This window comes from Calypte anna, chromosome 10 (genome assembly GCF_003957555.1).
Source record: "Calypte anna isolate BGI_N300 chromosome 10, bCalAnn1_v1.p, whole genome shotgun sequence".
Taxonomy (NCBI): Eukaryota; Metazoa; Chordata; class Aves; order Apodiformes; family Trochilidae; genus Calypte; species Calypte anna.
In genome coordinates this window covers 6,540,411-6,568,169 of record NC_044256.1, presented here as the reverse complement: position 1 = coordinate 6,568,169, position 27,759 = coordinate 6,540,411, and the positions used below count along the sequence as shown (strand labels likewise).

The 27,759-nt window shown below is 40.6% G+C and overlaps 1 protein-coding gene across 1 annotated transcript; it reads right to left on the bottom strand.

Annotated features, from left to right (window-relative positions):
- Nucleotides 1-168: 168 nt before the first annotated feature.
- On the bottom strand, nt 169-25,378 carry KLF13 (Kruppel like factor 13). The gene is made up of 2 exons (XM_008504667.2): nt 24,229-25,378; nt 169-602 (listed from the first exon to the last, which is right to left on the bottom strand). The coding sequence occupies exons 1-2, from the start codon at nt 24,767-24,769 to the stop codon at nt 310-312; spliced, it is 834 nt and encodes a 277-aa protein (XP_008502889.1). The 5' UTR covers nt 24,770-25,378; the 3' UTR covers nt 169-309.
- Between the last annotated feature and the right edge of the window lie 2,381 nt (nt 25,379-27,759).

Below are 27,759 nucleotides of genomic sequence, written 5' to 3'. Positions count from 1 at the left end.
ATGGTTGCAAATTGTATGAAACATTGAGACAGCAGGAGTCACTAAGTAGAACATATAAGTCTATCTTTCCATGAGGTTAGAATAGCCACTTGTGTGGTTGGGTAGAGAAAATTTAACTAGAAATTGCAGTAGGAGGCAGCTATTTACTGATTTCTTAAAAAATAATAATAATAAAAAAAAAAAAAAAAAAAAAAAAGGAGGAGGTGGAAAAAACGGGAAGCGACAGAGTTTTCCAGACGTGTGCAACACAAACGAAACTCCACGTTGGGTATCAGAGGCAAAAAGTGCTGAGATCCAGTGCAGGTAGGTCTACGGGGAGCTGGCGGGGCTGATGGTGGGGCTGGAGGCGTCGGAGCGGCTGTAGTCACTGACAGAGCCCGTTCTGGAGCTGCTGCCACCCCGTCGCTTCAGCATGCTGGGCTGGAAGTTGGCGTGGCGCCGTGCGTGCTTCGTCAGGTGGTCGCTGCGCATGAAGCGCTTCTCGCAGAGGGGGCAGCTGAACTTCTTCTCTCCAGTGTGAGTGCGGTAGTGGCGGGCCAGCTCGTCCGAGCGAGCAAACTTCTTGTTGCACCCTTGCCAGTTGCATTCAAAAGGCCGCTCACCTGCAGGAAACAAACGGGGGAGTGGTTACAAGGGACAGCGGTTTATTTTTCCATGGTTTATTTTTCATAAGTGGAAGTTGGGAGAAAAAGGTTGGGAGCCACTGGGCACTAACTGGATGGATAAGTGCTACTCTCTATCAGAGAAGGCCACTGTGGAATTCCAACCTATTTAGAAGTACTGTAAATCAAACTACTGATACCTTGATAATTGGTTCTTCAGGGATGCTGAGCTCCTGATCCTTTCATGGATGTCACATTTCATGTCTCTTGCAGTCTGCTGAACTTAACTTCTTTGTTATTCCTCTTTACACTTCCTCCTCTAAGCTGTCCCTGTGCCTGTGTGACTCAGTGTTGAAGTTCAGAAGAGACAAAGTCTCTCTCTTCAGCAATTTAAAGAGAGTTATGGTGAAAATACATAATGGCAATGTTGAGGCACTGGATGTGAGGCTTCTACCTTGTATACTCCACACCCATGCCTGTTTTGTGCATACTGCCTTGATTCTCCTCAAAAGTGAAGCAAAGAACAACTGTATTTCAGCTAGATAAATGTGTTACGTTGAAAGTAACAGCCTTCTATCAGTAGCTAACCTAAAAATCAGGACTTGTGGGCCCAAAGGAAATAGCAGCCCACTTGCTAGGGAGGTAAGTACCAGGTTACTGACAGAAGTAGCATTGTTGGGTCAATGGGTACCTGGAATGTATTCCCAGCGTTATCACTGATCCGCTGCATAAATTCAGGCAGCTTGTACTGTTTCTTTCCATCCTTAGTTTCTCCACTTGTTAAAAATGGAAAATCAAATAATTGAATGTTCAGTCCACTACTTCAGTTTGGTTCTTACTGTCACTGAGTGTGAACATCACATTCTTTATGTGTTATTAACCTAGAATACCTTATTCTTTTGTGAATACACAGACTTCGAATTTTTTGTAATTGTAATTTTTATAACTTCCTACTTGCACTAATTGTAATCTTTCTACTGCTGCATAGCCAGTTCAGGAGGCCCAGAGAGTTATAAAAATTCTGTGCTAAAATAAAAAAGTTCCCCACATTCTATAACAAATAGGAAAGAAATAAATAATCTAGCCTCCTGCAGATATTATGTGAATTTTAACTAAAATTGTCTGAGAGCAAAATTGACCCCAAACAGCCAATAATCTGTTTTAAATTCACAGACATAACATTTATGTCCAAGATCTACTTAGGAGGCTCCTTCTCAGAAAAAGATTTGTAGGTTCTTTTTCACTTTGTTTATGAAGCCTCCAAGATAATTCAGATAGACTTCTATGAGCACTTTGGGACCCCTAGGAAGAAAAGCCAAGAGACATGTTCTGACAGCTGCATCTGGCCTGCAGGACTGAAGTTTCTCATTCCTGAGCTACAGCATCTTTTTGGTAAGACAGTGTCCTTTGGATGTTTCTTTTGCCCGAGTTAATTTAGTTTTCATTACAAATGGTGTCAGCAAAAGTCCTGCACTAGAAGGACCGTGCCATGAAATGACTGCTTTCAGACAAGGAAGGCAAGAATTAAAATGGAGCTCCTGATACTGACAGCACCATGAAGCACAAAGAAAATGGGGCCTTTTCTGATTAGTTAGCATGGCATCAGGTGCTCTTTTCTATGTCTCGCATTTGGTAGCCAGCAGTAGGCCCAACAATCCAGTTCATAATGACAGAAAAGGTTCTGGAGCAACACTGTGTAAGATGTCAGGGGATGAAGGTAATGTGTATCTTCTCTCCCCTTCTCCTCATTGCACATCAGATGTGGATGAGAACTTCCAAGTTGCTAACCACCTTCCTGATTTGATGTTCAGGATGGTGGTGATAATTTGGGTGCTAAGCCAAAGATGATGTGGGCTTCCATCCCCCATTTCTCTACTGTTCCCTGTCCTCCTTCCTAGGAACTACTGTTTCTCCTCAGTCCTCTCCAGTTATCTTCTTGGTTGTTGCCTTTAAGTTTCTTGGACAAGTGGTTTTCCCTTCCATGCACTGTCTGACAGCTGCCATCATTCTAGTAGTGGTATAAGGTTCTCTAGAGTGCTTCCCTGCTTTGCTGAGGTTTGGTAATATCTCCTCAGAGAAAAGCTGTATTGCTAGGAAATGTTAGGTGCCTTGTGTGAAGATACAAAAGTCATTATTGCTCATAAAAAATTAGTACACAGTCTGGAATAAAGTTACTGTGGGTTATTAATTAAGATATAACCTAGCTGCTGCTTTAAAACCACACGTGGAAATTCATGGTCTGTCATCAGTCTCATCTCTTAAAGAGAAGGGATGTGGCTTTCTGTGCAGGTAAGTTATATAAATGTTCTTTAACTGGCACTAAAGCAATCAACAGAATGAGAGATTATACAAATTGATTGCCTAATCTCATTAGGGAACATGCAACCACAGAACAACTGTCTTGCATAAGCTGTAACCCATGGTCATGTTGTACTCAACAACGAGCTTTCACCATCAGACTGGCTGTACACAACTCAGTAAAGATTTTTAGCTCCATCTTAGGCACTGTTGAAGACAGAATTTTACCTTTATATAATGACTGCAGAATTTGATCTGAAATATTAATGTGAAAATATTACTGAATATCTTAAATACATCAGGAAACATGTCCGCATGTGAATGTGTTTATTGAGAATCTTTGGCAGCAGAACGATTTTTGTGCAGTATGAACATTACTAGCAGGACTCAGAGGTAAGTTTCCAAAAGACAAAGATACTTAGAAATAAAGGAAGCAAAACCAGCTGAGGCTTCTTGACTCTTGAGAGGCAAGCGAGAGATTCCTTTAAAAAGTATGAAACAGAGTAAATTTTTTTTTTTTTGGTGTGATTTTAAATGTTTGGATTTCCATGTTACAAGTCCCACTGAAGTATAGCCTTTCTATCTCCTCTGTCTACCATGACATCACACAGATGTTATAGTTACACATGCTGATGAAAAAATATCAGATTTGAGAATTAAATTCAACTGATCTTAACTGCAAATAACACGAGCAAGAACACATTTGGCTTCTTCCTGAGCTCTACCCAGTAAAAAGAAAAAGCTGTGTGCTCACAGAGTAAACATACATGAGATCTGCAGGTGCACTGACTTCTGAATTCACTTCAGTGGAGCAGCTACTCATGCTGCTTCCATTGTCTGCCAGAGCAGACTGCCAAATGCACTGCAGGGTTACCTGGGCTATAGAAACAGCATTTAAAAAATGCATCTTGCTGTAAGGGATTCAGAAGTACAGCCAGCCTGTTCCTATAATATTATATAAAGTCCCTTTGTATTATTCTGTATTTGTCAGCTATTATGTATATTGAGGCAACTATATGTGATTGTGGGCAACAAAAACTACAGCAGTGGTGGAAACTGATCTGATGTCTACTGAATTTGATTTGTTCCACACTTGTAGAGCACTCTTGTCCTTACCCTGATTTACACGGAGTCTGAACCAATGGTTTCACCATTACATCTGTATCATCTCCAACATTTAAAAATTATACCAAGTACTCTGTGGACCTGAGCATACCTACAAATACTGACTGAAATGCCAAAACAGGTTGAGGCACTTGTGATACCAACCATTTTCAGGATTACAAAGCAAACAATTAGGCAATTGTATCTGAAAAATTTGAAATGTGATATCCACTGGCCTATAAATTAGAGTATTATTAAGTCAAACCATGATTTGGAGACTTTTTTCAATCCAACTCATGTAATAACTCTGCACATTATGTTAGAATCTTCAAGCATATGCCAAAGCCATGTAGTAACAAAGAAATTTGTATCATGGGAATCCCATGAGTGTCTGCAAAACCGCAAACAGTAAGCCAGAAACAATTTTCTGTGATCTTCAATCTGTTCTGCAAAGCATTGTATGTTGTTATGAAAACAGACTAGAAACCTGAACATGCCAGTGTGTGCTATTCTTGTATTTCTACATTTTCATACATATAATTAAGGGTATATTTGGCAACACAGATCAGTAGGCAGGGTGGAGAGGCTGAGGGGTAGACAGTTAAATGGAGATCTGACTGAAGCAGCCTTCCTCCAGGAGAGGAAATGCTATCTGGGGGCAAAAAATACTTGGTCAACCAGACTGTGTTTCTTGAGACTGGCTGTTATTTTAAAGAAAGAAGAAAAAAAAAAAAAAAAAAAAAAAAGAGGGAGAGAGAAAATGTCATCCTTCAATACCACTCTTCAACTCCAAACCTTTAACCTTCTGAGTGCAATAGAGAGTATAATGTGTAGCTTTGATGTTGAAGGAAGAGTGGTTTCTTTCTCAAGTATTTAAAAAGGAATAAAAAAATTTCAAAGCCTCAGAATTCCAAATTCTCACAAATGGAAACGAGTTAAGTTTTAAATTAATGAATTTTGGGTGATATTTCCTAACCAAACAAGCTAAATGCAACTACGTTTTTGGAATCTGCTTATGTGTGTCTTTTGAATGTCTCATCTACCTTCAGCCCTATATAACAGGCAGCGAATTCAGCTATATTAAGCTTGACTAGTTCCAGGAAAATCTTTATTTTAATAATAACAAATGCAGTTGTAAAATTTAAAAATTATTGGATCTTATGTCTTCTGCATGCACAGGACACTACTACCAGCCAGGAGCTGCAACAGCTACCATAATTTCCATTATTTAAATCCTCTGATTATTTTCTGTACCTTAACATTTTTAGTGGGTTATTTAGACATGCAGGAATATTTCTGCAAAGAGTTTCCAAGTGGCAAATTTACATTTTAGGTGAATGTGTTTACTTGGAAGTACTTGTATGGCTCCATCTGGGAACCCAGAATACACCATGTGACTTATCTGTATAACCTCATCTGACAAGAACAAGTTGAATAGCAAATAATGAACAAACATTCAGATACTATAATAATAATAATGGCTACAATGCCAGAGAAGTGCACATAGTGCATAATTCCTCCCCTAGCTTTAACCACAGTCAGGTCCACCCAAAACCCAAAATAATGGATTTGGCATGTTCCATGCAGCTATCTGATACTTCTTAAAAATATTCCCAGTCAATTTCAACATAATGGAAACAATTTATTTTTTTAAAAAACATTCTTTCAGTTAGGTTGTAGGCCTTTATTTTAAACTAGTTCAGTAATGTCAGCCAGATGGTAAACCTCAGTTTTTAACAATTTTATCAGCAACATTTGTTGGTCTTTTGTCAAGGTAGAATCATTCTAGCCTTTTTAGGCATTTTTTCCCCCTAGGCCACTCCATCACATAATCTTTCTGTTGTCTAAAATACACATTCCATATTTGCACTCAATCGCTTTTCAAACTGGGATGCCCAATCTGAACTGTTCTGTGTGAGTTTCTGTAGCTTTTAAAATACCAATGTTTTTTTATCCTGCATTTTTGCACAGAATCTGAAATTTGAACCTGTTATCTTTACCAAGTAATTTTCTGCCTACCCTGTAAACTCATGTTTGATTCCTCTTTAATTCTCACTTCATCTCTGGTGAAGTGCATCAGTGTGTGCTTGGTACGTTAAGCTCTGTGTTCCACTTCCAGCTAAAGCCTGGTTTCAGACCACTTCACAAAACCAACCAGTAAGTAGCTACAAGTTATGTTACAGAATCTGGAAAATAAATCATAAAGCAAATTGGCTTTAAAATGAAATGGCCATAAATTCATTAAAAAGAAACAGCGCCACATGCTTTGCTGAAGTTTTGAATGAAAGAGTGAAAAACCAGCTAGAGCTGTGTGGATAACTTATTCTGATAAAAACAACAACAACAACAAAAATTTAAAAAAACAAAACCCAAAACCCAAACAACCAAACAAAACCCTTTGAACTGCAGAAAAATGCCACAAACCAAGAAGCTCACATTGATTTTATTTTTCCTTGACCAAAACGTTTTACTTCTTTTGGGATGATGGGATTATTTTTGGTAACTCTATCTGAATTCCTTTAGCTTGGGGACTAAAATATTTCCTGAGTTTAACTAATATATGGTTCTGTTATTCATAAAAGGCTATTTGCCAATGGACAACTGTTTACCAAAAATAATAGTTTCTATAGTTTTTTGCTGATAAAGAAACACAAAGCTATTAATATTCTTCATTAACATTTCTTGTTAGATTTTTTTTCATGAAGATTAAATGCCTGAAATTTTTATTAGGTGACTAACTGGAGATCTGTTTCTCAAAAGGACCAACTTTGTGTTTTCAAGTTCCACTGGACTCCCTGTGTTTATATGCACAAGGGATTTCCAAGGACAACCAACAATAAATCCTGGCAAGATTTTAGACCTATGCTGGCAGTGTAACTGAGAATATGTCCTCTAGCATTGCACTGTGGCCCAAGGAATCTTAGGTGATTCCCTACAGCATCTCAAGTACAAGGAACTTATTTGCCTGTGTTCTTCTAAGCTGCTTTGTATTGTGTACATTTATCCTCCTGAGTCTTTTTGCAAACTGTTGGCAAGTGATGCAGCCCTGTGAAACTCTGTATCTGTTTTGAGTTGTCCCTTCAAAAAGTAAAGATTCACTCTGTCACTGCAAAGTAGCAACCAACCCAAAGTCCATGCCAGAAAGACCAAGCATATTTTAGGAAAATATATTTTTATCATCTTTTCTGGACTGATAGAGAGTGATAGAGTTCCATGGATATGTAGTTGTTTGCATTTATTTGGTTTTCTTCTCTCCAGCCACATTTACATTGTAGTCTCTCTCTGTGCTAGACAGTATTCCAAATATTAGGTTATCCTGCTGGGTAATTGAGAAACTCTTTCTTACTGATTGAAGACCATAAAAGTGTCATAAAAAATCTCTTCCGAAATTCCACAGGTTGAAGTTCATATCTGTGTCTTTAGACCTCAGCACAGAGCCTGATGCTACTTATTGTACTCCACCCTTGTACTGACACACAGCACTTGTTATTGCTTGTATCAGGCTTTCCCCACTGCAGTTTTTCACTTCCTGGTTTCAGAGGACTTCTCACTTTATCTCTTTTCCTTTCCTTACACAACCCCTCCCTGTCTTGTTTTTTCCTTCTTCATTTGAAACTACAAGAAAATCAGTGTCACGAGGCCAGAGGCTTGTGGAACTCTGAAGTGTTGTAGACTATATCAAAACTGGGACTGTATAAACGTAGTTGCATTTCTCTGTGTTAAATACCTTAAAGAATTTTTCTCTTTAAACAGAAATGGATACAAAATAACTAAGGTGCTTTAGACTTCAGGATTCCTTCCTTTCATGGTAGCTGTATAGACACATCTCTTTGACATACATTGTCTCTATTAGAAGTAGCAGAAGTATTTAAAGCTACCTTAGTAAAGAGGCTGAATTAGGTGAATAAAGCCTTGAACCATTATTGTGAATAATTAATCTCGTCATATGCTCAGCACTTAGGTAAGATTACAACAACTCAAACTGATGCATGAATAGAATGCAGTGGAATAGAAATGCCATCAGAAAGGCAACTCTGAAACTGAAGTGAGGGAACAGTTACATGTACTTTGGAAAACACACCTACGGTGTAGAGATTTGTCATAGTTCCTCTAAGAAAGGGTCACAGACTATCTACAGCTACTAGCAAAATGAAGGGAGCTGCAGGCATCCTTGTTTTTGTTGTCCTCTCCAGCTTCCCAGCATAGAACTGCCAGTAGCCTTGACAAGAAGGTACAGAAAAAATATTCTTGTTTCTATCCAAATAGTTTCTTTTGCATCGAGAAAGGTTATATTCTTGCCTCTCTTAGTGATTTTATAATACACATACATCTTTTGGTTTGTGTTTAAGCTTATACAGAATGCTCTCATTTTGTAAAAGGTGGACATCTCGCTTTCGTCAGTCAGAGCTGTGCTGTGTTTGAGGTTGTAGATCAGGTTAGTTGCAAACTAGAAAGGTAATAGACGGTGGTGAAGTATGGTGTTAGACAAATGTCACCATTCCAGTCATCTTTTTTCTCACTAGTCTGATAATATGGCATAGTTAAAAGGAACAGGAGAGTAACATGCAGATGTATGTTTTCTCTTCACAGAAGTGTAATGAGCATGGAAGATATTCCCCGTATCTCAGAAGCAGGTAAAGTTTTCTTCTAACAGTTAGAAACACAATGCACAACTTTCTGCTCTGTCTTCTAGATGGCCTTGTCAAAATCTACAATCGTTGCTTCTCTCTTGACCCTTTTCTGTTGTATTTCCTGCGGTCTTGCTATGTGGCTGCACTGACAGCATGTGCACTTGAAGTCACTTACACTTGTAGTCTGTAAAACTGAGTAATCAAAACTTCTGGCACTTCTTAAAAAGGCAGGAATCCATCAGCTAGAGAAATGGTGATGTTACAGTATATATGATTATATTTGATATATATTACTATATGTGTATATATATATGATTGTATGAGCTGGTATTTACAATGCATGTGATTTCAAAGATAAGGGATAAATACCCATACAGTTCCAAATGGATTTATCTTTGTCATCTAAGGCTGCTCTTTTGTTGATTCTGTCTTAATTCTGAAGCTTAACTGTCACCAAAAGTTCTGTGGCAAAATGGTGAGCTCCCATTTAAGAAAAGAGGATCATCTGAGCTAGTAGGATACCCATGGGGTCAGAGATTTATCCTACCTAGCAGGGACAACTTCAATGTCTTGGTGAGTGTGCAGGCCAGAATGGATGCTGCCTGCCCCACAGGAATAACTTCTATTGATTCTGCTTCCATTAAGTGCACTGCCTTTGTTTACATGGACTTTTGCCACATCCTATTATAAAAGCAACATTTTTTTCCTCTCTGCTCCTGGAATCTATGAGTAAACAAGACTCTTTTACTGAGTACCAATGAGAGTACTCATTGAGAAAATAAAGGCAACAGCCTCAGTGACAAAGAGAATATGTTCTAAAATAATACAAACTAAATGTTGGGTTTTCTGTGAAAATCAAGCACCTGCAATTGCTCTCTGTAATTTCTGTTCAGTAAACCTGAAACTCTTACTGGGTACCTCTATCTCTGAGGCATTAAATCCTAGACTAATGCTCAGTAAAACAGCTGAAATGCCACTAACTTAAAAGAGCAACAACTTCCACTTGATTTTGTCTCTTCTGTGGCTTCTTCCAAGAATGGAGATCAATATCTGACCCTTTGTCTTTGTACTTAAATGCAAGATAATTAAATTGTGTTGTTCTGAAATGATGAAGTGATGAATTCTGAGGAGAGGAAGATATGTCTTAGCTATATATCATTTCCAAACCACACTGAAGTATCAGACTCTTTGCAAAGAGGCAGGCTCTGGGGCTTAGTACAGTACCTCTTTAATTACTGTATATCTCCAGTACTTTCTACTCAGATCTATGATGGTAATAAAGGAGGCTGTTTTTTAATCCCCCTAATGTGAACAGAAAATAAAAGAACAAAACACCGTAAGTGAAGCCTCTAAGCACATCTGGGTGTTACTGAATGACAAAACTGAAAGATGGGGGGTTTATTCTTTTCCATTGGTCAGTCCTGCTTTTTAATAAAAATACTTCAAATGAATACTGGGATTGCAAAAACAAAAGAATGTAAGTGCTAATCAGCAAATCTGACCTCTTGTATCACTCAGCAAAGGAATTTCAGCCTAGAATTCTTGCCTTGAACCAAAAACTTTTTCAAGGGTTTTCTTCATTCCTTACATACAAAGCTTGTGTCTCCAGCATAGGTCAGAGAAGTCTGGCCTCTTAAGACATAACAGACTAACAGCAGTGAAGATATGTGGGATTTTGTTCGTTTTTTTGTCACAGTGATGAGCCAACTCAAACCTTTTAAAGTGACAAGGGTCTAGAAGAGGATTCTTCAATTATAAATAATAATAAATGCAGTATTTTTATCACATGAGTCCAGTTAAAACTTGAAAAGGGAAGTGATAATATGGACCTTGATGGATGACATGTATGCTGGACTGAGATCTCGTTGAGCCATTTGCAGACTTGTGTTACTTCTGTTCTAGCATGCTAGCATACTGATCTGTTGTTTGCTAAAAGCTGATGATTTCGGCTGCACCTCTCACCCTCTGTTAGAGCAAATAAAGTGATTAATGAAAATGTTATGCAGACAGCAACTGAAGCCAAGAAAGAAAACTCCACAGACTTGCTTCTCCAGGAAGGAAAAAAAAAATCTTACCAAGAGCTGACACAACTGAACCAAATATGTCTACAGGGAATGTGTAGTCTAGGTATCAACAGAAGCACAAGGTTTCCATTACAAATTGCTGCCTGGATCTTTCCTGTGCTACATCAGAATTGCTCACTCGGCTACCCAGCCCACTCTGCAGACTCAAAACAGCTCTGGATCAGACTTCTAACTGTTAGCAGCTCCATGGGAGCTCTACAGAGTATTACATTCCTTGGCATCCTGTCTTTCTCCAGCCCACTCTTACAGTGGAAAAAAAGATTGCATGCTCACTCACTATAGGACACTTCCTCCTCTTCCAATCTGTGCTAATTTTTCTTGAAACCTAGGACTACATTGCAACAGAGCTGACAGGCTGTCAACCCATTCATAGTATGGTCTGAACACAGAGAAATTATACATGGAAAAGAATTAGCCAATAGGTACTGATGGGTCAAATGGCAGGAACCAAAAATGCAATGTAGTGGCTTCTAAATGTCTGAACTGTTTTAGAAGTTTTCTTGTGAATGTAACTCCACAAATAACTGTTCTCCTTTTCTGATCAATGAGATCACCTATCTTTCCTCAGGCTTCTTTATAGGATACAGGTTATTCCTTGCTCTTTTAATGAACAAGGGTCTTCTCTCTCTACCTGAAAATGCTGTCATCAAGTCCTTGTTGGAACTTACTAGCTTACTCAGATGGTCTTAGGTTTTATATCTGAGTTCTGACCATTGTGGCAGGTAGGAACTTAAAGGTTAGAACAAACATAAAGCTTGAACCTGAAGGTGTTTGTATTGCAAGACTATGTGAACTCAGACTGAAACATCACATACCACACCTGTCTGTATAATAAACACAGAAATGACCTCTGTAGTGGTTTAGACTCCTTTCAGTAAAAGTCTACCTCACAGGCTTTTGTGATGGTTTTCATTAAAAAACTGCATGGTAATGTGCCTGATCTTTGGTATGACAATGGAAATGTTTTAAGTAGATGCACAGTTAAATGGGTAGTAAAAAGTTATATTCACCTGGTGTGAATTGTAGGCAAATTCAAGCTGAAATTGTCAAATCTCAGCTCCATGAGATTTACCCTGCATTTATGTGAATAACTGCAAAGAAGAAGTCATATGACCCCATGAATCAGTCTGTTCTCTGTTGACATACCGATGGTTTTTTTATTATTCTATTCTTCTAAAAACAGAAAGTGTTTGTAAAAGCAAAGCTTATAAAATTAATGAAAGGTTGTCCTGCTGTGCAAAATAACAGACTACAGGATTATTCAACTAAACTAAAACCTATAGTTTATTTATTTGAGTTTTGGAAGAGGTTGACTGAAATCTGTCTCCAGCTGAAGTCCACATACTTTGGCATGAATAGATACTGTGGGTAAGCTATGGCATTTTATGTGCACAGCATCTTTCAGGATTTGGGGACAGGATGAGATTTCATTTTGCTAGAAGCCAAGCAAACATAAGATGGTTAAGTTACCCTTGGGTGTAACTGTGAAATGTCTCTTTGTGAACTTTTGAACTGTTTAATCAACAGCCTCACAGTAACACAGCATGCGTGAAGCATGGGACTTCTGCATTTGTAAGTACAGCTAAAGCTGTAACACTCCGTGAAAAATCTGATACTGAGAGTCTATTGCAACTGTATGGAGGGAAGGAGTGGGAATCTCATTTTTATTCTCATTCTGGATGGATTGTTGTGCCAGGGAGCAAGGTGGTGCTGAAGTAGTTTATGGGCAGCATCAGCCAATGTGACCGTATGGAGCATGGAGCTTCAGGGAAGGGGCAGCTCTGGAAAGTAGTTTTATGGGCTGATAATCAAGCAGTAGGTCTGTCTGTTTGTTGCTTGGCACTAAGAAGCTGCCTGCTTCAAGGCATGCCTAAACCCACTACATACACTTCAGAAAATCTGCCCAGATTGTAAAGCCACCCTTCCTGTTTAAACCAGGATTCAGGTTTTTGGTTTTAATAAAGGAATCAGATTCTATGATAACAGTTGTATTCATATTCTAATGTGCTCACTTTTAAAGCAGGTCAACTTTTTTATAAAGGACAACATTTGCAATTCAGTGTTCAACTCTTTTGAGTTTACACATTTACACATTCTGTTCTGACAATACCTTCCCTGTTTATTTTGCACCACCCCATCTAGCATTTCATCTAGCATGAAAAGAAAAAATGAGCACTGTTACCTGTTCCTTTCTAGTGTCAGCTTGTTTTTCAGTCTTTTCTGTGTTAATTCTTTAAAACTACAAGTGCATGTAAGCACAAACATCTCTAGGCCTCATTCTCAAATGTAAGCAGAATATAAATAAGAGAAGGTTTTGAACATTTATCACCGATTAGACTGTCTTAATTTTGGCTGTCTTAATGTCTGAATCTCTGGAGTGAACCTTTAGGGCTGGAATCTAGAGGATGGTTCTGAGAAAATCAGGAGTCTCTCTAATGTTTCTGAAAGCATGACCACCTTGGCCACACTCTACACAGAACTGAAACAAGTGGTTACTAATGAGATGTTGCAGTGAGTTTCCCTTAGCATTCCTCCTTATGCAGACTTGCCAAACAACTTTTCCCTAAGCTTGCAAGACTTAGGGCATCAGCAAGTCACATGGAAGGGGGGTACATCATGTGGCAGAAGGGAGGCTGTTTTATTCAGACTGCAATAGAGCAGCATTACTGTTAGAGCACCATTTCTCTGAGAGTTAATACCCACAGCATAACACATGCTGGGTGAAGCTCAGCTCCTGTGATCTCTCCATGTTCTAGGATCATTTTGTAGGACAGCTGGTTGCAGGGTCCTCAGAGCCTCACCAGCTGTGTCTGACATGGGGGTCACTGCGTGGGAGAGAGGCCATGGTGAGTGTTGGAAAGAAATGAATGAATGAAGTGTATGGTTGTGGAGGAGTACAAGACAGTTATCTGAGGATGACTCTGGATGTGAAACATAATTGAAAAGCTAAGTTCTTAAGTAGAAAATGGACATCATTCAAAGACAGCCTTGCCAAAGGCATCTTAGTATATATAACTTTGAAAACTCATCTCCCTACTTTTGAAGCAACTATCTCAACATATATACAACAGAAATTAACTGGACTTTTTTTTTTCAGAAGAAAGTACTACTTTCAGTGTTTTTCTTTTTTGAAGTACTAATGAAAGGAACAACTTTGCTATTTTAAAATTTTCCAGACAACACCTCTATAGAAGCATGGCCTCTTTACCAACTATAACTCTGTTTTCTCTTGCACACTGCGCCTGTGTCTTCATATCTTGCCTTTACAGGACAGTCTAGCATTAAAACCAGCTATGTCTTGCTACAGAATGTGCTTTAGACATCTGAATCATGCTAGAAGAGCTGCCTAGAGCCACCATTTTCCCTATAAGCATTTGAAAACCCTCTTGATATGTAAACCATTTTACTGTGTGAGTGATTCCTGAGCAGAGATTCTGAATTCTACAGATCATGCATATCATATTAAAATGTTGTTGGTGTAAAGGTAGACAAGGTGGAGTAGAAAGATTCCAAATACTTGGCAAAACATACATTACTAGTGCCTCAGGCACATTTATTCATGCTCTGCTACACTTCTTTGAGAAATTAGCAGCTCTATTCTCTTAGTTAGTAGGTCTGCTCTTTTGGGTGAGAAGAGGAAACCTGCTGGCCCTTCTGGCTTTTTGAGATGGTGCATCTTGTGTTTGCAGGAAATCAGCTGAGCACACCTCACATGCCTAAACCTGAATGGCTAATGAAATACAGGGTTTTACTATGGCCAAAGGCTTTCAGAAGAAGCTTCCTGTGATGGAAAAGACCTGTGAAATACAACAGGAAACACGCATTATTTTAAACTACTACTCTCAAATTCCTAAAGATATTCCTGCCATCTAAGTCTGCAGGGTTGCTCCAAAACTCTATGCAGAGGGCATAATGTATATTATGAAAAAGATCATAGAAGTTCCCAGCTGTTCTTATTTCCATTTGGACTCTTGGTCAATCTAGTCCTGAATCTGGGAACTATAAAATGACTTGAACCTGACTTCCTGTCCATATTCCTAGCTCCTGCTGAGCACAAGTCTGGCAGCCATGAGTGGTTTCATGCTGGGATTCAGGAATTCCAGCATGCTTAGCTGCAAGGTTCATAAACTTGAGTAATTACTTGAGTAATAGGTTCCATTACGACAGACTTATGGTCTGTTGGTCTGAAGGTGCAAATACTGTGCATCTCTGCACAAATGGGAAAAAAATGTATCAATAAGAATCCCAAGAATCCTGACAGAGATGTAATCCTTTGGGGTATCAAATCCAGTTTTGTTTTGGTCATGTTCTGTGAATCTAAAAAACATACTTTGCAAATGCATCCTGTATTTATTATACAGGAAGTTGAGCTATCTGCCTACATTCTAGTGGCACTGCCTGTATGGACATGTATACACAAAATGGAAACTTGTATTGATTTAGAGGAGCTTTTAGGGCTCTATTAGAGTTTCACATGCATGCAGAAGAAAGATGTGTACAATTCACATTGGTCTTGGAAAATATATCAGCCTCCAGAACAATCAAAAAACAGCCAGGCAATCATGGATAAATGTTAGTCTGCAGTTCTTATGCTTGCATTTAGAACAAATTCCAAATTTAAATTTAGTTAGCCTCTACAATATGTAGTAAGAATTAGCCTCTGGCTCAGTGAGATTTTAGCAGCATTCTTGTTCATATTTGTTATAGCAGGATCCTAAACTACCAGATTAAGAATGTAGGAAAGCCCCATATACACTGTGAGGTTTTGCAAGAACCTATAAAGCTGCAGTCTAGTATATAAATTTGTACCAATGTAACTTCATTCATTTAAGCCCAGATTCCAAAACAAATATTTTTCTGATCTATTCACAAAGAGCTCACCATTTCAGCAAAATTTTACAGGAAACATCTGAAGATGGACTAGGCTGATGTGTTTTAACTTTTCTCAGCTGGCTCCATTGTAAGATCCTCTAGTGGAAATACTGATGGCTGTTTAGTTTAGAAAGCTCAGTGCTTCCTTTTTGGGTGCCATACCTCAGCTGGTCTTACTCTAGAACTAAGTGATTAGCAGTTCTGTCTCTTTCCTTGACCAGTTTTAAAAGGTGCTGTTGAAGTAATTAAATTATATATAACCAGCATGTTTCATGTCCAGGGATATTCTAGCTGGCTGCAGGACCAAAGCAGACAGAAAGCTGCAAAGCACTGTTCTCTCCTGTGAATTTTTTAGGTGCCTCTATTTCAAAAACTCACATAAGCGAATAATAGAGAGCAGTCTGGTAAAAATATAGTGTGCAATTAATCTAAGATAGCTTATGGATTCATTGACTGCAATGTCAACAAATACTCAGTCACAAATATTTTTCCTGTAATCCCTGAGAGCATTACTGAAGTGCTGTAATTGATTACAGAAAAATCTTTGGCTTGCTCTGGAGGTCATTTCAGGATATGCTCACTTTATTACCATTTGAATTGTGCCAAGTTCCTGGTTAGTAAATGTTTTTTATGGTAGGGCTGCAAAAAAGCTTCTGAGGTCGTTTTTCTAGCAGTAACTACAGCAGCAGCACTCTGAACTTTTAAAAACTTTTATATTAAGTGGAGGCCCTCTAAGCTCTGCTGAATCTGCAAGACCTGAAAAATACAGGATATGTGTGTCTGACTTTAGTGCCTGCACTTAAATAACCCACATTGTCTAGCTATTGTTAAACTGAACACAGCAAGATAATGATCTCACTGCCCATGCGAATCTATCTAATAAAAGCCAAGTGGGTAACAAAGGAGAAAAGTATACCTATAGAAATACTACAGAAAGGACCCTTCAAAGGTTGTTCTGCATTTGAGCAGCAGAGTACTTTTTTGGCTCTGTCAGCACTGACTTCCAGACAGCTGATCCAAAATTGGAAGGGAGCAGGGGGGAAGTTGGACCATAACTTATAAAACAGAACTAGAAACCACATGTCCAATATAAACAAGTTCCAGGTTTCTGCTGTTGGGTGTTCCATAACCATGTTCAAGCCAGACATTAGCAAAAAGGCAGAAATGGTATTGCAAATGGTTAAAGGTGCCTTCTTTTCAGATGAAATTCAATTTTGAGTTAATATCTTAAAGAATTCCAGTTCAGCAAAAGATTAGTTCATGCCCAAATCATGTCACATTCAAATACTTTCTAATGTCCTACAGAGCAGTATGTGCTACTGCAGAAAAATCTTCTACAGATCATGCAGAACACTTTTTTTCATAAAGTTGTGATTAATTTATAATAGTAACACAGCTGTCCACTGCACCCATCCATTCATTAAAAAACACTGATTTACTCCATGCTACCTGTAAGACTTGGGTCTTGCAGGACCCAAGGAAAGCTCTGCTACCAGTGTCTATGATGAAGAAAATGGCAAGATGATGCACCTTCACCACTTTCAGTACTAATAGGTCTCATTATACTGGATCTGAATACCACCTCCATGCTAAAAGGAAGATAGTTTGTGGTAAGAGAATACTGTGAAGTTTCTGATTTTCCAGTATGTATCCAAAGTTTTCACCCTGGAGAAAAGGCAGTCTCTGAACAGTGTGTTCTGTGAATGACAGTGACTGGAATTGTTGTGTTGTGTTGTTTTCTCTTAATGACCCTCTGCTCACTAAGATCACAGTTTGCACAGGTCAGCAACTCTCTGCCTGAGCTAGACTCAGCTCAGTAACTGTCTTGGTCTCAGCAAAATGTGATTTCCAATGAATTGTAGAAATCACAAATTTCTTTTTGTACATTTTTCCTGGTTTATTGAGTATGTTTCAGTGCCATACAGCAAGACCATGTGTGTCTGTGTGTCTCCTCAGAATCAAAGCAATGCTCTTTTATCTTTTTAACAGCTTGTCTTCTTCCCTCTGTATTCAGCAAAAGCAAACAGAGGAAAAGGGGGGGAAAATCATGGAGATGGAACATTTAGTTGTGCTGATTATACCTGTTTCAAAAACAATGGTGGAGAAGGAAACAAGAAGACAGAGAAGGTTTTTAGTAGAACCTTTGCCCATCACAAACATGAGCCCAGTGAACCCAGCTTTGCTTTTAAAGGCTTTTTAGATACAAAACCCAAACTCTGTTAATTGTTATCAGAGGCTTTATTTATGTAATTTCTGCATGATGAAGATCTCTGTAAAGACTGGGGAGAAAAATGAGGAAAGGGAAGCCTCTCAGAGGAAAACCTCCACAACAATCAGATTTAGTTTTCATTAGTAGCTAATACTGCTCAAGTGTGTAGTAAATTTCTTTGCCAGCCAAATGGATTCTCCATGCAACCAATTTAACCCTAACTCTTTTGCAGCTGTGTTAACTGAATCTTATTAATCAATCCTGACTCAGTCAGGTAAAAGGAGTGTGCAGGAGTTGATCTACCTTTCTTTCTGCCTTGAGCTGCTTCTGAAAAATGTAAGTTTTAAAACTTTTAAAATCTTTTTTGAAATTTATGCCCAGTGGTTATTTAAAAGACATTAAAATTAAGAAGCTTAGAGCACAAATATTGCTTTTTTTTTGCTGTCTTCAGTTAACATTGGCTGTTTGATCTAGCCTTAAGGTCAGTATTTTCAAGGATGAACTTTCTTCTTTGGAACTGCATATTAAGATGAGGATTTAGGCAGGGCTGAAAATGAAGGTGTTTCATGTTTTCAATTGAGTAATTTTTCTTTTTAATGTGTTGAAATTGGTTTTGAGGAAGTAAGAAAGGAATTGTAAAGCTCTTTCAGAGCAAACAAAAGCCATAGAATCATAGAATCATAGGGGTTGGAAGGGACCTCGAAAGATCATCTAATCCAACCCCCCCTGCCAGAGCCATGCTTTGCATTTTTGTATTGCTTTTAAAAATATAGGCTTATTTAAAGACATGTAAGGCAATTAGTTTTTAGAAAAATGATAGAATTCAGGAGCATTCAAAAAGTGCAGGAGCAGGCTGCTAAACTGTTTAAGAATGCTTTATGGTTCAGTCTGGAAAGACTATTTCCCAAGGCTGGCCATTTGAAGGTGTTCTGAAGCTACCATATGAGCTTTTCCCATAAGATTTTGATGCATTCAGCTGAGGGAGGAGGTGGAAGGCAATAGAAGAGCATTATTTGACACAACAGCCTAGAGGCACTCTGGAGCTTTTTGATAATTTGAGTGTATGCTAATGATAGCAAGGAGGCAGCCATGCAGAGCCAGCTGGCTGTTTCTAACTTTCAGCACAAGAAGTCCAAACCAGGAGGCATAGTTACTAAAATTGAAATTGCTGACCAACACAGAGGGCCAAATTCACTTCAGTCTGTACTCTTGCCTGTGGGAAACTGGCACTGGGGAAAGGCCTTTCCAGTTTCCTGTGGCGTCTTATTCAGAGGAACACAGCTTCCCTTTCAACCCTGGCATCCAGAGCAGCTTGACTGGCAGCTTGCAGGATGGACTGAACCAGTGGTACCCACTCATTTCATCCTATTCTACACAAGAGCAATCTGCAGCCCTGTTGTCCTGAGTTATCTTGAATGTCATTAAGAGGCATTAGATTAAGTTTTTCCTCTTGTAATCTTCTGGAATGGCTTGGATTTTCACCAACACTGCCCACTTGTGACACACACTCCTAGGGCCCCAGTCTATCTAACAAGCGAACTAAAGGAACCCCAAGCCAAATCTGGTCCTCATTTTCTAGCAAACCAGCCTTGTTTTTGGTAATTGCTGTGTGCTAAAATGGAAGATTAAAGTTTATTTCACTGATATGTGAACTTGCATCTCCTCACATTGGTTAATTGGTGTCTTCACAAACACACAGAGGGTAGCATCTTGATTCAAACCAATTTCAAAGAAGTTGTGCTTTACTGCTGTGTTTTGGATTTATGTAGCTGGGGCAAATCAGATAGTCTAGAACTGAAAGCCAACTTCCTGTTTAAAACATTTTATCCAGACTTGATATAAAGGCCTTTTTACCAACCTAAACACAGGCCAAATACTATGCCAATTTGTCCAGCCATGCTGTTGCCATACTTGTCACAGTGAGGTCTCATTGTTTTATTTCTTATATTGCTTCCTAATACATTATGAATTTCTCCATCTTGCATACACCAGTTGCAGTCATCAGAAAATTTTGCTTAGGGAAAAGAGAATAATTGTGGGGAATAAATGGGTACATAAATTAAGACCCAGCTTTTTTCATATGGGTTTATTACTGTTTGGGGTTTTTTTAAATGTGATTGTAGAGATTTAATATAAAGAAATGGCAATATTTTTACAAGTTAAGTTAATGGAAATGAGTCTGTCTTTTCTACCTATTTCAATTCAGCTGATGTTTTGTGAATAAGGGTTAGATTAAAAAGAACAATATGCCTAATAGCATATCCTCCATAAGGTTGCATAAGCTGAATGCAGAGCTGCCTGAGCTCACTCTGCCAGCTGGAGACCAGCAAAGTCTTGATCACTTTCTCTTGGACGAGTCCTAATCTGACATCTGCGAGCAAGATTAATATAGTTAGGATGGCCTTCACTTCACTTCCTGTGCCCCAACAGCCATGGAGAAGTCAGCTAGTTTACAGTAGTACAGAGCAGCCATTGTTAAGCCACCTGGCCCCCAGGTTTGTTTCACTGTAAGATTTCAGGCTGAGACTGTTGCCCACATAACCTTAGCTTATGCCAGTTTGTGCAAACACATTTAGTTCTGATGATTAAAAGCTGTTTCTGTGTTAGGACATACTGCTTAGTAAGTAGAAGTAGGAAGTTTAGAGGGACATTTCAATGGAATTAAGTGGAGGTTTATTTTGTGCTTTCTCTGCATTCATGATGCCACACTAATGAAGTTAGCTAGAAGCTTGAGAGGTCATAAGTGATTTGAGGGTGGGCTGCAATACATGGGATACTTGTGATTCCTGCCCAAAATCCAGTCAAGTTTTTCTCTACATATTACATGTTTATATGTTGGAATAATTTAGGGGTCTCTACAGTGTCTCTGAAATGAGTGGTCCTGGACAATGTGTTTTGAGGTTGTGGTCTATAAATGGCTAGTAGGCTCTGCACTTTATCTCTCTTCTCACTGGTGAATCAAAAGAGACAAACTGGTTTCTAGTAACTTCAGAGACTTTCCAAACCTTCACAGTAACCCCATGCTCAAGAACTACTTGGAGGAAGGAGAATTTTGTCATGTAAGTTGCATTATCTCATTTTCTGGAAGTCCTTCATGCTTAGGAGTTTTCTCAGGAGTGGAGAGGATTTTTAAAACCAGTACGCCAAGGAAATTTTTGTATCAATATAGCTTGGGACAGACAGGGTGCTGCATCTGTGGATCACAACACAGCTTATATGGTCCATAGGAACTTCAGTGGAAAAAAATGTGGGCTTGACATCTACCACTGCTGACACTAAATATAACCTGGTAAACATCAAAACTTCAAGAGCCTTGTGGCTGATGATCATGTTGAACTCCAGGACACCCAGTGAGAGAGTAGGGTGGAAAACATAAACATTTAAAAGAGACCCAGGGGGAGGGGAAGGGAAGGGGACAGGGACGGGGAAGAGTTTGAAAGCTGGTGGAGAGAATGACAAAGATTTTTGTGACTAATGTTTGCTGGTTCCAGGATTTGTCAGTTTAATAAGGACAAAGCATTCATAAGGCTGAGATAGCGTAGCCACTAGTGTACCAGACACAAGAAACTATGGACTGCTCTATCAAGTTATGTTCCAATAGAGACCTTAATTCTAAAATGCTGTACTCGGAGCAAGGGCCTGAGGGCAAAAGGCAAATGCTGCTTCCTTGGCTGTTCTATCTTGGTTCTTCTACTTGAAATAGTATAATTATCATTCTCTGCAATGTGGTTCTTGCTTTGGGCACTTGAGCACTTGAATCTCGTTTTAACTATCAGAAGGATTTCACATAGAGCACCAAGCAGCTGGAAAATAGTACCAGCTTTCAGTCCCTACTGAAGTGGTCTGGAATGGACCCAACAGTACATGGAAGGCTTCATGTCTTTACCACACCATAAGCTCAGTGATCTAGTCTATCCTTCTTTCAAGTAAGATGAGCATAAGCCTAGTTTCTGAGCACAGTTAACAGATAAGTTTCTAAAGCAGGTTATAAAATGCACTAGTCGGTTATCTCCTAGCCGTATCATCAGTATCTTCTAGCCTGGAGTACTGTTCTTAGCCTTCAGTTCACCCCTAAAAACCAGATCATCTAGTAATACAGCAAATGGAAATTGTACTCCATAGCAGAAGTTTTTGATTGTTTCTTAGTAAACAGGTTTGGGAGTTACTGGGAAGTTGTTTAAAGCACCTTGCACATGTACTTGGCAGTACATTCACCACTGTTTGGTGAGGTGGATATCCATCACCCTATCCATGTGACAGAGGTTTACATGTTACTTAACCAGTTCAGGACCACTAGAAAGCAGAGGAGACCAAAATCCCTTGTTCTAAATCAGTAAAATCCCATTGTTCTTTGTAAACACAAACATTTGCCAGTTCTGGAATTCATTGCTTGTTCTGCTAGGGTAACTCCTAGTGTCATATAAACTGTTTTCAAGCCTGACACAATTTCTTTTAAAGAAAAAAATTCAATCCTCTTAGGAAACATTCTGCAAGATGAGTAAGAGGTATTTAAGCCTGTTTCCAGCTCAATCCAAAGAGAGACAGACCTGTTGCCAGTGAGGAGGGAAACTTGGCAGCTTTGCTTACGGCTTCCCACACAGACACTGGAGACGCAAGAAAACAAAGAAGCTGTAGTCCTCAAGGGTCCTGCCACTCCCAGGGCAAAATCAGTCCCTTCCCTGCTTTTCCTCTAGCTCTCAGAAACACGTACACAGACTCTCTTCTCTCAGTGCCATTAGCTACAGCAATAACCAATTAAGCCCTACAGACCTGGAAAAAAATACAGTACATGAAGAGTTAAAAAAACCAACACAGCAGAGAACTTGGAGGCAAGCCAGCGTCCCCGAATGACTCTGCTCAGCAGCAGCCCCAAGCGACACTCCCCGCTGGCCCTGCCCTCCCTCTCCTCCCCTCGCAGGGCTGACGAGGCCGAGTACTCCTCCCTTTATCAGAGACAGGAATTCCCTTTCTTGGTCTCTAGCTGATTTGGGAGCCCGGAAACATTGTTAAATTTATATTTCACTTTTAAGACAACGGTGAATGCCAGAAATAAGAAAGCAAAAGAACTGAAAATTAATGGAGACAATGCCTGCAAACCAAGTGGAAGCACCTTTTCTGCGTAACTCCCCAGGAGGCAAAAAGCTGTTACACAGTGCAAAGCAGGGCGGGCTGCCTGGGGTGCCAGGAACATGCTGTTCCTTTGGCTGTGCAGCACAGGGAATTGTCCATCCATATGCTCAGACTTGATGAGGCTTTATTCTCTCCCATGGAGAGCAAAACATACCCTCAATTTAGAAGGGTTCTTGGTTTATCTCAGGAAGGCAGCAGGAAAAGCTGAAGGCACACTTTAAGAGGTAAGGCCAAAGCTGCCACCTCTGAGCTAAAACCACTCCAGAGTAATTAAATCATATTTAGTTCTGAGGATATTTTTTTTTTTTAAATGCTCTTTATAAGTGAACTGACCATGCTGCTCAGGTAAGCAGCTTGCACAAACCTGCTCTAGTCAGTGTGCCACTGTGATCAGTGCCTTCATAGGTCTCACTGTTTGGTGCTTTGTGTCTCACAGGAAGCCACTCAGTTCCCCAAGCACCAGGCAGAAGCATGAGGTCTGGCAAGCTGTGGGGCCTGTTTCAAGATGGCCCTCCCAATGCTTTTGGTGCATAACTTTCAAGACTTCCTCTTTTTTTCTATCTGTGTTTCATGAATTACAATAGCAAGGCAGGTAAGTCTTCATGAAAAGTAAACAGTGAACACTGGTCAGAACAAGTTAGTGTTTGCGTTCAAATGCTTTTTGTTTTGAAATTGGTTTTATGGAGCTGCCAAAAGCTGTTTTGAGACTGCCTGTGTACCCCTTTCTACACTTATGCCTCCTGGTGACTCATGTTCAGCCTCTCAACTGCTGCCGCGTCTACTCTAGCTTTCACACAAGTGTCTGCTAAAGAAAGAAACAGACACAGTCATTCAGGTGCCTCTAGAACATTTAATTTTAATGTATCGGCAGTATTGATGCTTGTATGGAAAGTGATATGCTGGTAAAAAGGTAGTGACAGGAAAAGCAGAAGGAGGGAAGGGAGGAAGCATTGGAAAGGAGAGTAGAAGGTGCAAGGAACAAGAAGGCTAGCAACTTAAAATTACAGCTTGGTACAATCCACACAGATGACCCACACACCATTCACTGTGATGTTAAGTAATAAAAAGGGCAACGTTAGCTTTGAATTTGTGCCCAGTAAAGGCTTATTCCAAAAGGGTTTGGGTTTTTTTGGTTTTGGTTTTTTTTTTTGCTGTTGTTGTTTGGTTTTTCCGAGCTTGAGTTCTGAGAAGCAAACGACAATGGTCGTCAAATACAAGTTTGTTTGGTTTTGCTTTTTCAATGCTCATTTTAATTACCAAGCTGTAACAAATAAATCTCTGGCTGGATTGTAACTAACCTGTGTGGGTCCTTAGATGAGCTTTAAGATGGGAAGATTTGCCATAAACTTTTTCACACCCCACATAGTGGCATTTGTGCTTTTTCTGGGGTGATCCAGGGTCAGTCCAGCTTCTCGTGTGTTTGTTCTTTTGTCTGGGGCTTGGCTCAGTTACTGCAGCCAGGCTAGTAGGTGTGGCTGCTCTTCCTCCTCCACGCTTACCAGCCGAAGACACACTTTCTTCCTCAAACTCCTTAGGAGCAATAGAAATGTGTATTTGTTCTGTTATATCAAAGGTCTCTGTTTTATCCGTCCTTAGAGTGGGTGAGTTTGGGACATGCTGGTTCAGATCTGCCAAAATGCTAGCTACCACAAGTAATGATGATCCATTGTCTTTCCCGGTTTCTCTGACTTCCCGCTTATCCTCTCCATTTGATGAAGAAGGTATTCCCACATGAGGCTTGGGATCAGGCTCCCCTTGGGGACTGTGGATAATAGCCCGACTGGACATAGAAACAAGGCACTCTGCTGCAAAATGATCCACATATGCTGCTGTTGCCATTTTTCGTAAGTTTAAAAAGAAATCCAAACAAGAGGGAAAAAAAAAAACCAACCAACAAACCACAAAACAACCCCCCCAACACTGCTCTTTCCCTTTTAAAAACGATTATGGGAGCAGGCTTCTTGCCTCTCTTATTTCTTGGATCTCTTTGTAGAAGTAAAGACTGATTTAGCAGCCATCAAAACCACACTGTTCGTGACGATCGCACCCAGATTGTCCCCAAATTAAAAAAACAACAACAAAAAAAAGAGCGTTGGAAGTCCACTGGAAGAGAAACAAGAGCAAATAAATCCTGGCAGTGGCAGCTTGTTGCCTGGAGTATGAATTAATGCTGGTTTTTCGAGAGCCCCAGAAAACAGAGATGCGGTTTCCCCAGCCCTTCCATTGCGTGGTGACAGTAGAATAAGCTCTCCCCGTTATCGCTCCTCGGAGTCGCCCGGACCCCTGCGGGGGCGTGGCCTGGGAAAACATCTGGCCCTGACGTCACCGCCAAGCCACATCCTGCGCCATCGGGGCGGGGCGCTCGGCGGCGCGCGGGCAGGACCGGGCCGGGCCGGGCCCGCCTTCGCGCGCCACAGCGGTCCGCAAATGAAAGGAAGCGGCCGATTGGCTGGCGGGGGCCGGCGGCGGGAGGGGGTGGCACCGCTCCTGTCCCGCCCTCTGCGGGGTGCGGAGCCCTCCGCCGGCGGGATAGCGCAGGCGGCTTCCCTGGGCTGGGCTCCCGTCCCGGCCCTTGGCAAGGGGCGGACCCTCTGACGGATGTTAAACGATTTGGGACGTGCCATGGTAGAGCTGATACCGCTAGGGACAATTTAACAGGCGCTGAACTGTTGAAAGGCAGGGATGAAAAAAGCATTGTAAAGTTGGAACCGATACAAGTGTCAGGAAAGAGCGAGGCTGCACCGTGCAGCTGTACAGATGGGGTTCACGTGTAGATTTAAACAGGTTGTGACAGGCCAGCTGGCTGACAGGGAATACACTGAAATCACCCCTTTTCTGTCAAAACTCTCCTCACTGTAGCACTCTGCTGCATCCAAATTACTTAAAAGTACAAATGAAAATAATAACTCTCTAACCTTTTTGTCAGTATGTGTCTCCAAACTAATTCTTGTGAAATTCCTGTCTCAGTTACAGATGGACCTTTTCAGAAAGCCGGAGGGCTTCTTTGGATGCCTTTCTGGATGGAAAATTTTGGAGTTTGAGGGGGTGTAAGAGGAAATGAACATCTGTTGCAGAAGCTCAGATAGCTTTTGGTGTTAGGCTGAGACAAAAGCTGGTGTTGTGCACATGAAAATGCCTTATTTGGGAGCAATGTATGCTTATGACACTGCTGCACTCCATGAAGAAACACGGTTTAGGTTCTCATGCAACATTTCCCTTCTGAGTCAGGCTCATTGTTAACCTGTATCTACCACAGTATTCCAGGTCTGCTCTCCTAATACTGCAGCACAATGTGAGCCTTGCTTGAATCGCTGCAGCAAAGGGAGGAATAAGGCAGACGACCAGTGAGGAAGGATGTGGTTTAATGCTGAATTGAGCCAGATCATTTTGATGCAGACATATCATACCATTTGGCCTGTTCAGCATATCTACAGGAAGTGTTTACACATTTCTAAATAAAAGGTTGATTTTGAGACATAGCTATGTGTACCAGGATGAAATCTGGGGAAAACATTTCCATTATGAGCAATCTTAGTTGAGTTCGAGCTCAGCCTCCTCCTTGACAGAGGAGGATTGCTTAAATAGACCTACCTGACAGTTCTTTAGAATTAACTGTAGATCCAGAGCAGAAATCCTGCAGCTCCTCCAATTTGAGGAGAAACATGGGCCACTGTCAGGGGAGTGAGGAAATGGCAGAGCTTATGTACAAGTTCTCAGTCCTTACCCCAATGTCAAAGACTATTATCAATAAATGGACAGAAAAAGGGACACCTGGACTATCCTGGATGCCAACTACCAGCAAGCTTTGCACCAGCACTGACAGAGAAGTTCTAGGGGCACCCTGATAACTCTGTGTGCCTCCCCACATGCTTCCCCTCAGCCATGGCTGTGCCACTCTCTTACCGCCCCTCCTCGCTGCTGTCTCATCTTGTTATGTTCCTCCACACACTGTCCTGGCCATGTCTCTGTCCCTGCTGTGTACCACCAGCTTTTCCAGAGATTCTTGCGGCTGAGAAGCGCTGCTGCAACCTGGCCCTGCCCCCAGTGGTGCTGGCAGAGGCCATGACAGGGTTCAGCAGTTCTGGACTATCCTCCCACCTCAGCGCAGCTCGCTCACCCAACCGGAGGTTCGTGGGATTTGATTGGCTGGTCTGGAGCCTTCCAGGGAAGGCCAGCCAATCAGGGACAGGCTTACATCCGGCATGAGGTTTACCTCAGTGGAGCAGATTCTGCGCGCCATGTTGGCACAGGAGTGTCTGTAGCTTCAGAGTCGTTATTTGGGTCACAGTCTCATGCTGCTTATTTTTTATTTTGTTGTGTGAGCTGGCAGAACACAGCTCACCATGCTCATGGAGTTTTTAGCCAGAGGAGAGAGGCGCTGCATTGTGTGCACAGCCAGGCCCATTAGAAGCAGATGGACCATAAGGAGGTAGTGGTTGGCTATAACTGATATACTGGGAGAATCAGGGAGGAGACAAGAACAGACAGGGAAAAGTCCTTTCTTTTTCAGCAGATGTTAGGTTAAGGCCTTGTCTTGATAGCAGCTCCTGTTCGATAGGAGTTCTTTTCATGTAAAATTAATGGCCATAACCAGATCCCCAGTGAATTTCATGAATTCTCTAGTATTGTGGTTGCAATCCTGTTTTGATACCAGCTTGGAAATGGGGAACTGGCCGTGCTTGGGGTGGTTATGGGCAGGCTGATGAGGGGGGAGGAGCAAAGCAGGATGTTTGTTTCCATGAAAATGTACTCATTTTTTTGGTTGGATGAATCCTTTGGGTGTGACTTCTGCATTTGGCAAAGAGCTATGTTGTAGAGGTTCATTGTAT

Bases quoted from the DNA above. Each gene is read 5' to 3' on its own strand.
- KLF13 (XM_008504667.2), bottom strand. From the start codon at position 24,769: ATGGCAACAGCAGCATATGTGGATCATTTTGCAGCAGAGTGCCTTGTT. The intron at 603-24,228 runs GTTAGTTACAAT...TGTTTCCTGCAG, and splicing joins TCATCTAAGGACCCACACAG to GTGAGCGGCCTTTTGAATGC.